This window comes from Entelurus aequoreus, linkage group LG03 (genome assembly GCF_033978785.1).
Source record: "Entelurus aequoreus isolate RoL-2023_Sb linkage group LG03, RoL_Eaeq_v1.1, whole genome shotgun sequence".
In the NCBI taxonomy this organism is placed as follows: domain Eukaryota; kingdom Metazoa; phylum Chordata; class Actinopteri; order Syngnathiformes; family Syngnathidae; genus Entelurus; species Entelurus aequoreus.
The window spans coordinates 89205869-89222170 of record NC_084733.1 but is presented as its reverse complement, the minus strand read 5'-3'; the positions used below and the strand labels follow the sequence as shown (position 1 = coordinate 89222170).

General features: G+C 37.9%; 1 protein-coding gene across 1 annotated transcript in view; it reads left to right on the top strand.

Moving 5' to 3' along the window:
• The window catches only part of LOC133647065 (DENN domain-containing protein 5B-like), a 70451-nt gene that overhangs the window by 13495 nt on the left and 40654 nt on the right, over positions 1–16302 (top strand). The window contains exons 3-5 of the mRNA XM_062043125.1: positions 1871–2588; positions 5266–5453; positions 10749–11237. Of these exons, the coding sequence (XP_061899109.1) occupies positions 1871–2588; positions 5266–5453; positions 10749–11237 (1395 nt within the window). The remainder of the gene's footprint in view (positions 1–1870; positions 2589–5265; positions 5454–10748; positions 11238–16302) is intronic.

The window sequence follows — 16302 nt, the reverse complement described above, 5'->3', positions numbered from 1 at the left end:
AGGATCTTTGACGAGCCTTTTTGCAGTATGCAAAAAGCACTCCTTGTATAGAAGATCTTCAACTAACCTTTTTGCAGCAGTGACTTCAAAACAGCAGAGCGCTCCTTTCATATAGAGGATCTTTGACTGGTGTTTTTGTAGTAGTAGTTACTTAAAACAGCCGATTGCTGCTGTCATTTAGAGGATCTTTGACTAGTGTTGTTGCAGTGGTCACTTAAAAACAACAAAGCGCTCCTGTTATATAGAGGATCTTTGACTAGTGTTTTTGCAGTGGCTACTTAAAAACAGCAGAGCGCTCCTGTCATTTAGAGGATCTTTGACTAGTGTTGTTGCAGTGGTCACTTAAAAACAACAAAGCGCTCCTGTTATATAGAGGATCTTTGACTAGTGTTTTTGCAGTGGTTACTTAAAAACAGCAGAGCGCTCCTGTCATTTAGAGGATCTTTGACTTGTGTTTTTGCAGTAGTTACTTAAAAACAGCAGAGCACTCCTGTTATATAGAGGATCTTTGACTAGTGTTTTTGCAGTGGTTACTTAAAAACAGCAGAGCACTCCTGTCATATAGAGGATCTTTGACTAGTGTTTTTGTAGTGGTTACTTAAAAACAGCAGAGCACTCTTGTTATATAGAGGATCTTTGACTAGTGTTTTTGCAGTGGTTATTAAAAACAGCAGAGCGCTCCTGTCATATAGAGGATCTTTGACTAGTGTTTTTGTAGTGGTTACTTAAAAACAGCAGAGTGCTCTTGTCACATAGAGGATCTTTGACTGGTGTTTTTGCAGTTGACCCTTAAAAACGGCAGAGCGCTCCTGTCACATAGAGGATCTTTGACTAGTGTTTTTGCAGTGGTTACTTAAAAACAACAGAGCACTCCTATCGTATAGAGGATCTTTGACTAGTGTTTTTGTAGTGGTTACTTAAAAACAACAGAGCGCTCCTGTCATATAGAGGATCTTTGACTAGTGTTTTTGCAATAGTTACTTAAAAACAGCAGAGTGCTGCTGTCATTTAGAGGATCTTTGACAAGTATTTTTTTGTAGATCCTAAAAACAGCAGAGTGCTCTTGTCACATAGAGGATCTTTGACTAGTGTTTTTGCAGTGGTTACTTAAAAACAGCAGAGCGCTCCTGTTACATAGAGGATCTTTGACTAGTGTTTTTGTAGTGGTTACTTAAAAACAGCAGAGCGCTCCTGTCATATAGAGGATCTTTGACTAGTGTTTTTGCAGTGGTTACTTAAAAACAGCAGAGCGCTCCTGTCATATAGAGCAGTGGTCCCCAACCTTTTTGTACTAGCGGACCGGTCAATGCTTGAAAATTTGTCCCACGGACCGGGGTAGTAAAAAAAAAAAAAAAATATTTATTTTTTTATTTTTATTTATTTTTTATTTTTTATTTTTTTTGGTCATAAAGAAATACAATCATGTGTGCTTACGGACTGCATCCCTGCAGACTGTATTGATTTATATTGATATATAATGTATATATTGTGTTTTTTATGTTGATTTAATTTTAAAAAAAAAATAAAATAATATTTTTATATATTTATATATTTTATTTATTTTTTTATTTTTTAATTTCTTGTGCGGCCGCGGCCCGGTGGTTGGGGACCACTGATATAGAGGATCTTTGACTAGTGTTTTTGCAATAGTTACCTTAAAAACAACAGAGCACGCCTGTCATATAAAGGTTCTTTGACTAGTGTTTTTGCAGTGGTTACTTAAAAACAGCAGAGCGCACCTGTCATATAGAGGATCTTTGACTAGTGTTTTTGTAGTGGTTACTTAAAAACAGCAGAGCGCTCCTGTCACATAGAGGATCTTTGACTTCATGGGTAACTTTCTGACTCTATTTTTGTTGTTGGTCCCCAGCTGTGCATGCCGAGGGGTCTCTCCTTCCGCACGCAGGCAGACCGGCGTGACTCCCACTTCCACTCTTTCACCATCGGCTTGGCCGACGGCTCCCGCTCCTACGGCTTCGTCCACACCTTCTACGAGGAGGTGACCAGCGCGCAGGTCATCACGGCCATGCGGACTCTGCACCAGATGTACCACGTGGAGCACCACTCCTCCTCCACCTCCTCCGCAGCCTCCTCCGCCTCCTCGCCCTCCACCTCCAGCATGGACTCCCTGCTGAGCAGCCTGGACGAGTCGGACGGGGACTCTCTGGCGGGGAGCGCCGCCTCCTCCTCCGCCGCCTGTTTGGGCTGCGCCAACTCCTTCGAGCCTTCTCACGACACCTTGTACGTGTCCAAATCCCTCTGCCTGCTCACGCCGCTCCCTTTCCTCCAAGCCTCTCGCCAGTTCCTCTCCCAGCTGCACCAGGCGGTCGCCTCCCAGACGGCGCCGCCTCTGCCGCTGGAGAGCTACGTCCACAACATCCTCTTCGAGGTGCCCCTGCCGCCGCCCGGACGCTCGCTGAGGTTCCACGGCGTGCAGGGACCCATCTTGTGCCAGCGGCCCGGCCCGGGCGAGCTGCCACTGGGGGAGTATCCTCTCGGAGAAGCCTTTTCTCTGCTGGGGGTGGACAACATGGTGCGGCTTCTCACCTGTTCGCTGCTGGAGACGCAGATACTGCTCTACTCCCAAGGTAGGGGAGCACGCCTGTTAGCCACTTGATTAGGTACACCCATGCATTTCCACTTGACTAATAATAGAATACAGTATATTCTGAACTTGCAAAAAAGTTGTCACAGGGGCATTTTTTACCACTGTGTTACATGGCCTTTCCTTTTAACAACACTCAGTAAAGGTTTGGGAACTGAGGAGACACATTTTGGAAGTGGAATTCTTTCCCATTCTTGCTTGATGTACAGCTTAAGTTGTTCAACAGTCTCCCTTCTCATATTTTAGCCTTCATATTGCACCAATGGGAGGCCAGTCTAGTACCCGCACTCTTTTACTACGAAGCCACGCTGTTGTAACACTGAAATAAGCAGGGGCGTCCATGATAACGTTGCTTGGATTGCTCCAAAAGCCGTATGTACCGTTCAGCATTAATGGTGCCTTCACAGATGTGTAAGTTACCCATGTCTTGGGCACTAATACACCCCCATACCATCACACATGCTGCCTTTTACACTTTGCGCCTAGAACAGTCCGGATGGTTCTTTTCCTCTTTGTTCCGGACGACACCACGTCCACAGTTTTCCAAAAAACAATTAGAAATGTGGACTCGTCAGACCACAGAACACTTTTCCACTTTGTATCAGTCCATCTTAGATGAGCTCAGGACCAGCGAAGCCGGCGGCGTTTCTGGGTGTTGTTGATAAATGGCTTTGGCTTTGCATAGTAGAGTATGAAAACTTTTGACCACGACTTGCAGTGTGTATATTGTACATATTACACATTGTTATGAAGGTGTCTGTTACTACATTATATATATACTTGCAGTGTGTATATTGTACATATTACATATAGTTATGAAAGTGTCTCTTACATTATATATATATATATATATATATATATATATATATATATATATATATATATATATATATATATATATATATATATATATATATATATATATATATATATATATATATATACAGTACTTGCAATGTGTATATTGTACATATTGTTATGAAGGTGTCTGTTACTACATTATATATATACTTGCAGTGTGTATATTGTACATGTTACATATTGTTATGAAGGTGTCTTTTACTACATTATATATATAATTGCAGTGTGTATATTGTACATATTACATATTGTTATGAAGGTGTCTTACTACATTATATATATATACTTGCAGTGTGTATATTGTACATATTACATATTGTTATGAAGGTGTCTGTTACTACATTATATATATATACTTGCAGTGTGTATATTGTACATATTACACATTGTTATGAAGGTGTCTTACTACATTATATATATATACTTGCAGTGTGTATATTGTACATATTACACATTGTTATGAAGGTGTCTGTTACTACATTATATATATACTTGCTGTGTGTATATTGTACATATTACACATTGTTATGAAGGTGTCTGTTACTACATTATATATATACTTGCAGTGTGTATATTGTACATATTACATATTGTTATGAAGGTGTCTGTTACTACATTATATATATACTTGCAGTGTGTATATTGTACATATTACATATTGTTATGAAGGTGTCTATTACTACATTATATATATACTTGCAGTGTGTATATTGTACATATTACATATTGTTATGAAGGTGTCTTACTACATTATATATATATACTTGCAGTGTGTATATTGTACATATTACACATTGTTATGAAGGTGTCTTACTACATTATATATATATACTTGCAGTGTGTATATTGTACATATTACACATTGTTATGAAGGTGTCTGTTACTACATTATATATATACTTGCAGTGTGTATATTGTACATATTACACATTGTTATGAAGGTGTCTGTTACTACATTATATATATACTTGCAGTGTGTATATTGTACATATTACATATTGTTATGAAGGTGTCTGTTACTACATTATATATATACTTGCAGTGTGTATATTGTACATATTACATATTGTTATGAAGGTGTCTGTTACTACATTATATATATACTTGCAGTGTGTATATTGTACATATTACACATTGTTATGAAGGTGTCTGTTACTACACTATATATATACTTGCAGTGTGTATATTGTACATATTACATATTGTTATGAAGGTGTCTGTTACTACATTATATATATACTTGCAGTGTGTATATTGTACATATTACACATTGTTATGAAGGTGTCTGTTACTACATTATATATATACTTGCAGTGTGTATATTGTACATATTACATATTGTTATGAAGGTGTCTGTTACTACACTATATATATACTTGCAGTGTGTATATTGTACATATTACATATTGTTATGAAGGTGTCTGTTACTACATTATATATATACTTGCAGTGTGTATATTGTACATATTACATATTGTTATGAAGGTGTCTGTTACTACATTATATATATACTTGCAGTGTGTATATTGTACATATTACATATTGTTATGAAGGTGTCTGTTACTACATTATATATATACTTGCAGTGTGTATATTGTAAATATTGTTATGAAGGTGTCTGTTACTACATTATATATATATACTTGCAGTGTGTATATTGTACATATTACACATTATTATGAAGGTGTCTGTTACTACATTATATATATACTTGTGTAAGCCATTGCTTCTTAATTTAAATGTCTGTTTCTTGCCCTGTAGCTATGATAAACCTCTAACAAACTCCTCATCCTCCCCAGACTACCAGCGTTTGATGACCGTGGCAGAGGGCATCACCACCCTGCTCTTCCCGTTCCAGTGGCAGCACATCTACCTGCCCATCATCTCCGCACCTCTGCACCACCTCCTGGACGCACCTGTCCCCTTCCTGATGGGCATTCAGCACAGGGAGGGCGCTCAGCGGTCCTCCCTGCACCTACCACAAGAGGTAAGAAGCTCACCGCAGGTCGGATTTATAAATAAACGACCTAAAAAAAAAAAAAAAAGGGTTTTGTGGAACGCCGGCGTTAGTTTTCATGCATGACTTTCCCTTGAAGCGCAGTCTTGGTTATGAGTTCTCCCGCCTCGCCCCCACTCACTAATCAGATCTCACATCCAAGATCACATCAACATCTCACTTAACTCTCTTTAAAGTTGGTGTGGCCTACAAAGAGGGCTGCTGGAGGGCTTGAGGGGATGGCAGCGGGAGAGAGACTGAATGAAAGTACTAACTGAACAACTCATGGCAATGAAAGATCACGCTGGTTTATTTAAAGGTACAAACTGATAGGAGATGCGTATCTTTTCAAAGGACACAGCTATAGAACAGAGGTGTCAAAGTGGTTTTCACGTCACAGTTACACTATATGCCACCTGCCCTGACTCACATAAGTGCTATCCCACTCCTAACCCATAGGGTTCAATATGATGTCGGTCCACCTTTTGCAGCTATTACAGATGAGGTCACCTACCTAGGTTCCATTCTAGAGGCTAATCTTTCCTGTGATAAAATGGCAACCAAGGTAATCAAAAAGGTCAACCAACGAATGAGATTTCTCTACAGAATCTCCTCTCTGGTCAACAAAAGCACCTTGAGGATTCTGGCGGGAACTCTCGTTCAACCCTTTTTCGATGACGCATGCACCTCCTGGTACCCTAGCACCTCCAAAACCCTCAAATCTAAACTCCAAACATCCCAGAACAAGCTAGTCAGGTTACTTCTAGACCTCCACCCCAGATCCCACCTCACTTCTACCCACTTCTCTAAAGTGGGCTGGCTCAAGGTGGAGGACAGAGCTAAACAACTTGCACTGAGCCTAGTCTATAAAATCCGCTACACCTCCCTGATACCGAAGTACATGTCAAACTACTTCCTTAACGTAAATGACCGCCATAACCACAACACCAGGGGGAGCTCCACTAACCACGTTAAACCCAGATTCCGAACTAACAAAGGTCTTAACTCATTCTCTTTCTATGCCACATCAATGTGGAATGCGCTCCCAACAGGTATAAAAGAAAGGGCATCTCTATCCTCCTTCAAAACCGCAATAAAAGTTCACCTCCAGGCAGCTACAACCCTAAACTAACACCCTCCCCAGATTGTTAATAATCAAATGTAAACAATCAAATGCAGATACTTTTTCTTATGCCTTCTGATCTCTCTTTCTCTTTCTCTCTTTCTCTCTCTCTTTCTCTTTCTCTCTTTCTCTCTCTCTTTCTCTTTCTCTCTTTCTCTCTCTCTTTTTCTCTTTTTCTCTTTTTCTCTTTTTCTCTTTTTCTCTTTTTCTCTTTTTCTCTTTTTCTCTTTCTCTTTTTCTTTCTCTCTCTTTCTCTTTCTCTCTCTTTCTCTCACTTTCTCTCTCTTTCTCTCACTTTCTCTCACTTTCTCTTTCTTTCTCTCTCTTTCTCTTTCTCTCTCTCTCTTTCTCTTTCTCTCTTTCTCTTTCGCTCTTTCTCTTTCTCTCTCTCTTTCTCTCTCTCTCTCTTTCTTTCTCTTTCTCTCTCGCTTTCTCTCTCTCTTTCTCTTTCTCTTTCTCTCTCTCTCTTTCTCTTTCTCTCTCTTTTTCTCTCTCTCTCTCTTTCTCTCTCTCCCTTTCTCTTTCTCTCTTTCTCTTTCTCTCTTTCTCTTTCTCTCTTTCTCTTTCTCTCTTTCTCTTTCTCTTTTTCTTTCTCTCTCTTTCTCTTTCTCTCTCTTTCTCTTTCTCTCTCTTTCTCTCTGTTTCTCTCCCTTTCTCTCTCTTCTCTCCCTTTCTCTCTTTCTCTTCTTCTCTTTCTCTCTCTCTCTCTCTTTCTCTTTCTCTTTCTCTTTCTTTCTCTTTCTCTCTCGCTTTCTCTCTTTCTCTTTCCCTCTCTCTGTCTCTCTCTTTCTCTCTCTCTCTCTTTCTTTTTCTCTTTCTCTCTCTCTCTGTTTCTCTCTCTTTCTCTCTTTCTCTTTCTCTTCTCTCTTTCTCTCTCTCTTTCTCTTTCTCTCTCTCTTTCTCTTTCTCTTTCTCTCTCTCTTTCTCTTTCTCTTTCTCTGTCTCTCTCTCTCTCTCTTTCTCTTTCTCTCTCTCTATGCCCACTACTTGCTGTCGATATCCTACCAAGTCAGACCTACACTGTTTCAATATCCATTTCTCTGTTCTCAATTGTTGATGATAACAACCAAACCTAACCCCCTCCACACCCCGGATTGTAAATAATTCAATGTATATACCCTGATTATTATCTTGTGTGATGACTGCATTATGATGATAGTATATATCTGATAGTATATATCTGTATCATGAATCAATTTGAGTCAGGGGCGTCCAAAGTGCGGCCCGGGGGCCATTTGCGGCCCGCAGGTCATTTTTTAACGGCCCCATGGCACATTTTAAAAATACGATTGAAAAAAAATAAAAAACATTAAAAGTGCTATTTAAAGAGCAAACAGGTGAAATGTAACAAGAAAATGTAGCAATGTTTACTCTAATCACACAAAGCTGCCATGTAGGCCATTTCTTTATTTACAAAATAATAATGAATCAAAATCAATGTAATTATGAATTATTGACCTATTCAAGGCTCCAATTAAGTCACATTAAATATTTTGAGATATTTTTTGGGGAAAATGTTGCATATTTTGTGTTTGCCATGTAAAAAAATCAGCTGTTTTTTTTAATGAAGGGCCTAAAACTAACAAACAAAAAACATAAACAACAATAACACTTATAATTGACGGATAGATCTGAAGTTGATCTCGAGATTGTGTTAAAAGTAAACAGATTTTAAAAAAAAATTACATTTTTTTTTTAACACTTTAATGAGTAGGACCCTTTTGGATCCCCTACAATTTTAGTGTGATTCGTTTTTAAGTGTCATTGCTCAAAAAATAATAATGAATTAAAATCAATGGTGTTATGAGTTGTTGACCTTTTTAAGGCTCCAATTATTCTATAATCTCAAATATCCCCCTTAAAAATTTTATTGGGTGAAAATATTGCATATTTTGTGTTTTTTTCATTAAAAAAAAGGGTTTTCTTTGACAAAAAGAGCATACAACTTAAATCTTTAAAAAATGTTATATTGACAGGTAGACCTAATGTTGATCTAGAGATTTAAAAACTTGAATAATAACACAAATAATAATACTGAATAATGACACATTTTTTATATTTTTTGGACCAAAACCCTTTGGGGTCTTCGGTATCAAGCCTGAGTGGAAGCCTGAATGTATATTTTTTATACATATATTGTATTGGTTTTTAAAATAAAAAATATCAAAATGTCCCCCGCTAGCTTTGATTTTTCAATGTGCGGCCCTCAGTGGAAAAAGTTTGGACACCCCTGATTTAAGTTGAAAAACTTATTCGGGTGTTACCATTTAGTGGTCAATTGTACGGAATATGTACTGTACTGTGCAACCTACTAATAAAAGTCTCAATCAATCAATCAAAAAACTCTTCTGGGAAGGCTGTCCACCAACATCAGTGTGTGACCTCACCAATGCGCTTTTAGAAGAATGGTGGAAAATCCCTTAAAACACACTCCGCAACCTTGTGGACAGCCTTCCCAGAAGAGTTGAAGCTGTAATAGCTGCAAAAGGTCATATTGAACCCTATGGGTTAGGAATGGGATGGCACTTCAAGTTCATATGTGAGTCAAGGCAGGTGGCCGAATACTTTTTGGCAATATAGTGTATGTTTGGCCCCACAGGGCCGCTTCTAACAGTGCATACTATTTATACACAATTTTTCATGCATTTTATTGGTAGATTTTTTTTAAATTAAAATCCAAAAAAAATATGGTAAGTTGCAATAATTTCACCTCAAAATGTGGTGTATGTTACTGTAAATGGAAAAACAGTACTGCTGTTTTTATGGTTAAAAAAAGGCAGCTCAGTTGCCAGAATTTTACTGTAAAATGTACATTTGGTTTTTTACTGTAAATTAAAAACTGCAATTTTACAGTAAAATTTTGGCAACTGAGCTGCCAGTTTGTTTTTTTTTGTTTTTTACCGCAGATCAACGACTGTAGATTTTTCGGGCTAACTTACATATCTCTGAAGGCACCATTAATGCTGAAAGGTAGATACATGTTTTGGAGCAACATATGTTGCCATCCAAGCAACGTTACCATGGACGCCCCTGCTTATTTCAGCAGGGTTTTGTGTAGGGATGTCCGATAATGGCGTTTTGCCGATATCCGATATTCCGATATTGTCCAACTCTTTAATTACCGATACCGATATCAACCGATATATACAGTCGTGGAATTAACACATTATTATGCCTAATTTGGACAACCATGTATGGTGAAGATAAGGTACTTTTTTAAAAAAATTATAAAATAAAATAAGATAAATAAATTAAAAACATTTTCTTGAATAAAAAACAAAGTAAAACAATATAAAAACAGTTACATAGAAACTAGTAATTAATGAAAATGAGTAACATTAACTGTTAAAGGTTAGTACTATTAGTGGAGCAGCAGCACGCACAATCATGTGTGCTTACGGACTGTATCCCTTGCAGACTGTATTGATATATAATGTAGGAACCAGAATATTGATAACAGAAAGAAATGTAAGTGTATCTTGTGTTTTTTATGTTGATTGAATAAAAAAAAAAAAAAAAAAAAACGATACGGATAATTAAAAAAACGATACCGATAATTTCCGATATTACATTTTAACGCATTTATCAGCCGATAATATCGGCCTGCCGATATTATCGGACATCCCTTCTAAAAACTAATTTATTGTTCTTAATGGAAAGGCAACAAGGCAAGCGCTTGTTACTCTCGGGGTCTACTAGCCGCTCAGGCAAATCATATTGTCTAAAAATTGCATTTTTCCATGGATAACATGACATCATCGCGTCAAGTGCGTGCTCTTTCATCCCTAGTCACGGGTGTCAAACTCGTTTTAATTGAGGGCGATAATCCCAGTTATGTTTTACTGGTAAAAAAAAAAAAAAATCCGGAATTGCCCGTCCTTTATGATTTCAGTGCGTAAAAAGACACCAAAAGTGCGTTAACGCCAACACTGATTGTGATTTTTTTTTAAATTTTATTTTTATTTATTTCTCATCCCCCCCCATTGTTTACCTGTATCTCACATTTGTTGTGTCAGCGATCCTGTTCTGTCTCCCCGTAATGTTTGATCCTGTTCTGTCTCCCCGTAATGTTTGTCTGATCTTGAATGGGATTGTGCTGAAAATGTTAATTTCCCCTCGGGGATTAATAAAGTATTTCTACTTTGCTTCTTGCTCCCGCACAGGCCAACCTTTGCTTCGTGGACATCGACAACCGCTGCGTGGACGCTCCCGAGGGTCTCCCCGGCTTTCCGGACCAAACCGAGCTTGCGAAAGACCTGAGCGAGATCCTGCAGCGTTTTGGGCTCCCCCCACAGGGAGGCGCCGTCCAAAAAGCCTCCAGCGCCTCTCCTCCTCTGAGCAGCCTGGAGGACCTGATGGAGGACCGGCGCAACGGCAACCTGGCGGGCGACGAGCTGGAGGTCCTGGAGAGGCTGCAAGCTCTGGCTTGGAGGTGCGGCGCGGACAAGACGGCGGGCGGCAAGACGCTGGGGCGCGTGTGGGAGGAGGAGGAGGAAACACTGAGCACGGCCAAGATGAACATTCAGCTGAGGGAGGTGTTGGCCGGCCGCTTTGCCGCCATCTTTGGCCGCTACGAGGAGTTTGTCATCCACGGCGCGTTTGATCTGGATTCCTGGCTGAGCAACCGGGAGGGGACGTTCAGCTTCGACAAGGTACTTGGAATGTTTTCTTCTTCTGTTGTCAAAGAACGTTGTTCCTCTTCCTGGTCCAAGTGAAAGGTAGAGTCCGCACCTGCCAGGAGGTGATCACTGAGCTTTGGATTACTGTCAAACATAAACCTTTACAGGATTTGGCACTAAGGCGCAGCTCCTCTTTTTGTGCACCTCATTTGATTAATTGGACTGCAAGTAGAGGTGCGACATGACGCAGCAATAACGCTTGTTTTTTTTTTTTATTAGTACAGTAAGGGAACAACATTGTTTTTAACTTCTCAGTGGCCTAGTGGTTAGAGTGTCCGCCCTGAGATCGGTAGGTTGTGAGTAGAGATGTCCGATAATATCGGTCTGCCGATATTATCGGCCGATAAATGCGTTAAAATGTAATATCGGAAATTATCGGTATCGTTTTTTTTATTATCAGTATCGTTTTTTTTATTTTTTTTATTTTATTTTTTTTATTTTTTATTAAATCAACATAAAAAACACAAGATACACTTACAATTAGTGCACCAACCCAAAAAACCTCCCTCCCCCATTCACACTCATTCACACAAAAGGGTTGTTTCTTTCTGTTATTAATATTCTGCTTCCTACATTATATATAAATATATATCAATACAGTCTGCAAGGGATACAGTCCGTAAGCACACATGATTGTGCGTGCTGCTGGTCCACTAATAGTACTAACCTTTAACAGTTAATTTTACTCATTTTCATTAATTACTAGTTTCTATGTAACTGTTTTTATATTGTTTTACTTTCTTTTTTATTCAAGAAAATGTTTTTAATTTATTTATCTTATTTTATTTGATTCATTTTTTAAAAAAGTACCTTATCTTCACCATACCTGGTTGTCCAAATTAGGCATAATAATGTGTTAATTCCACGACTGTATATATCGGTTGATATCGGTATCGGTTGATATCGGTATCGGTAATTAAAGAGTTGGACAATATCGGCATATCGGATATCGGCAAAAAGCCATTATCGGACATCCCTAGTTGTGAGTAGGGATGATGTTTGATAAGAAATTATCGAGTTCGAGCCCATTATCGAATCCTCTTATCGAACCGATTCCTTATCGATTCTCTTATCGAATCCAGATAGGTTGTTGTATATGGGGAAAAAAACACAATATTTGGTTTAACAAAAGCTCACTTTTATTTTATAAGACTAAAATAAAATAAATTACTAAATATTGACTGTTACACCCCCTAAAAAAATAAAAAAAATAAAATATTGACTGTTGTTACCCAAAGTATACTAAGTGGGATTTTTCCGAAAAACAAATATATACAGTAACACAAAAACAACCTGTCTCTGTGATCACTATAGGTCAGGGGTCACCAACGCGGTGCCCGCGGGCACCAGGTAGCCCGTAAGGACCAGATGAGTAGCCCGCTGGCCTGTTCTAAAAATAGCTCAAATAGCAGCACTTACCAGTGAGCTGCCTCTATTTTTTAAATTTTATTTATTTACTAGCAAGCTGGTCTTGCTTTGCTCGACATTTTTAATTCTAAGAGAGACAAAACTCAAATAGAATTTGAAAATCCAAGAAAATATTTTAAAGACTTGGTCTTCACTTGTTTAAATATATTCATTATTTTTTTTACTTTGCTTCTTGTAACTTTCAGAAAGACAATTTTAGAGAAAAAATACAACCTTAAAAATTATTTTAGGATTTTTAAACACATATAGCTTTTTACCTTTTAAATTCCTTCCTCTTCTTTCCTGACAATTTAAATCAAAGTTCAAGTAAATTAATTTTTTTATTGTAAAGAATAATAAATACATTTTGATTTAATTATTCATTTTAGCTTCTGTTTTTTCGACGAAGAATATTTGTGAAATATTTCTTCAAACCTATTATGATTAAAATTCAAAAAAAATATTCTGGCAAATCTAGAAAATCTGTAGAATCAAATTTAAATCTTATTTCAAAGTCTTTTGAATTTCTTTTAAAAATTTTGTTCTGGAAAATCTAGAAGAAATAATTATTTTTCTTTGTTAGAAATATAGCTTGGTCCAATTTGTTATATATTCTAACAAAGTGTAGATTGGATTTTAACCTATTTAAAACATGTCATGAAAATTCTAAAATTAATCTTAATCAGGAAAAATTACTAATCATGTTCCATAAAAAGATTCAAATTAGCTAGTTTTTCTCCTTTTTTTCGGTTGAATTTTGAATTTTAAAGAGTCGAAATTGAAAAAAAACTGTTTCAAAATTTAATTGTCATTTTTTTCGTGTTTTCTCCTCTTTTAAACCGTTCAATTAAGTGTAAATATCATTAATTATTAATAATAACATAGAGTTAAAGGTGAATTGAGCAAATTGGCTATTTCTGGCAATTTATTTAAGTGTGTATCAAACTGGTAGCCCTTCGCATTAATCAGTACCCAAGAAGTAGCTCTTGGTTTCAAAAAGGTTGGTGACCCCTGCTATAGGTGTATAAATAATAATATAGTGTTAAATAAAATCAGTCCCTTGGGCACAAAACTGAAAATAATACAGCTCTCCAAAAAGTGCACTTCTGCTGCTATTGGAACATACTAACTGCACACACTATGACACTAAGAACACCACAGTCATCAATCAACAATTCTTCCCCCCTTACATGAGAGCAAAGCCTGGCAATAATTAATAATTGCCTGTTCTGCCCTCACTATACGTGTTGAGGTTATACAGCTTGGCAGACAGCTAACAAACAATCCAAAGCAGATTAATCCATATAGGCCCTTTATGGGAGTCCTTTATACAGGGACAAAGGACACTATTGAAATTGTAAGGTTTTATTATTATTCTTTATTCTTTATTATTATTCCGCAGCTTTGCGCACTACTTTGCCCCTCCTTAACATGCTTCAAAACTCACCAAATTTTACACACACATAGAAAAACTGTGACAGAACACTTTAGTAAAAAAACCTAACCCCAAAAATCAAAATTGCGCTCTAGCGCCCCCTAGGGGAAAAACAAAAACAAACTGCCTGTAACTCCCACTAGGAAGGTCGTAGAGACATGAAACAAAAACCTGTATGTAGGTCTTACTTAGACCTACAATTCATAATTTCACATCCTCGGGCAAAAACCAACAGGAAGTTGGCAATTTCCCCTTCAAGACAAAAAATGACTAAAGACACTCATTTTTGCCTCCTTGAGCTGTAATTTGACCCCCTTAAAATACTTCAAAACTCACAAAACGTTTCACACACATCGGGACTGGTGGAAGCTGTAATTTGACCCCCTTAAAATACTTCAGAACTCACCAAACTTTTCACACACATCGGGACTGGTGGAAGCTGTAATTTAACCCCCTTAAAATACTTCAAAACTCACCAAACTTTTCACACACATCGGGACTGGTGGAAATTGCGATCTAAAAAAAAAACCGAACCCCAAAACTCAAAATTGCGCTCTAGCGCAATTTTTGAATAAAACAGAGACAAAACTGCTCCTCAGAGGAAAACTCAGACAAAACTGCTTTTAACTTCCGGTAGGAACGTCTTAGAGACATGAAACAAATACCTCTATGTAGATCTCACCTAGACCTACATTTCATAGATTGACATCCTTCAGCAAAAATCAACAGGAAGTTTGCAATCCCTCCTTCAAAACAAAATTTTTGTTAAAACCGGTCACCAAACATCAAACATCATCTCCTCTGAGCGCGTTTGTCGTTTCGGCTTCAAACTACTACAGGAGAGAGATTGAACCCTTCTGATTAAAAGTTGACGACGGCGTTTTGATACATGCTACCGTTTTGATTTTACGAGCTTTCAAAAACCGGCTGCGCCAAAGCTGCTGCTCTGCTGCTGTGCTTTTACGAGCCTTCAAAGAAAACAACCACTGTGCAGCGGCACCTAGGAAAAAACCACAGACAACACTTCCTCTAACTCCCAGTACGAATAGCGTAGAGACATGAAACAAAAACCTCTATGTAGGTCTGACTTAGAGCTAGATTTCATACACTGACATCCTTCAGCAAAAATCAACAAGAAGTTGGCAATCACCCCTTCAAAACAAAAGTTTCATAAAAACACTCATTTTTGCCTCTTTGAGCTGTAATGACCCCCTTAAAATACTTCAAAACTCACCAAACTTTTTACACACATCAGGACTGGCGGGAATTGCGATTTAATTAGGACTAGCACCTGCCAAAGATGCGGACCCGACCAACGCTGCTTGCAGCTTTAATTGTTGTTGATCTTGCTTTGTCTTTTCCTATCTTTACTTTTGTCTTGCACTGGACTGTTATTTTTTATTTTTTTAAACTGAAATACACACAATGACAAATGTATAAGCTATGTGATTCAATTAACATACTGAAATGTAATACACAATATGTAAATATTAGCTTCACACAAATATACAGTACTATCATCAAACAAATACTTCTGAGTGTTGAAACTATTTCGATGGTGGAAATACACGACTGGCAGACATTTTAAGTCCTCAAAACATCCATTGAAACAGTGCACAAAAATAGTTTTTCAATAAACATCTTAGGTTTAAATGTAACCACTTTCCACTTTAATATTGAGTTAAATAAACAAGTTAAACAGTTTACTTACAGACTTATCTTTTTCAAGGCTTGTAAGAGCTAACACAACTTGTCTACTTCTCAATTGTCTCAACCCGGAAGTGCCCAAACTAATGACGCGTAGTATTTTCATATCGCCACAAGGTGTCAGTAAGAGTCTACAATCAAATGGGCATAACATTGCAGGTCCCACAGGGCATTTCCTGTACGTGGGAAGGGATTCGTTCCCAGGGATTCGAATAAAGAACCAACTCTTTTTCTTCACTATACTGGCCTCGATAACGGGAACCGGTTCTCAAAAAGGGATTTGAATCCATGGAATCGGTTCTTTTCTTATCGAACAACCGGGAGAACCGATTTCGAACATCATCCCTAGTTGTGAGTTCAAACCCCGGCCGAGTCATACCAAAGAGTATAAAAATGAGAGCCATTATAATCCTCCCTGCTTGGCACTCAGCATCAAGGGTTGGAATTGGGGGTTAAATCACCAAAAATGATTCCCGGGCGCGGCCACCG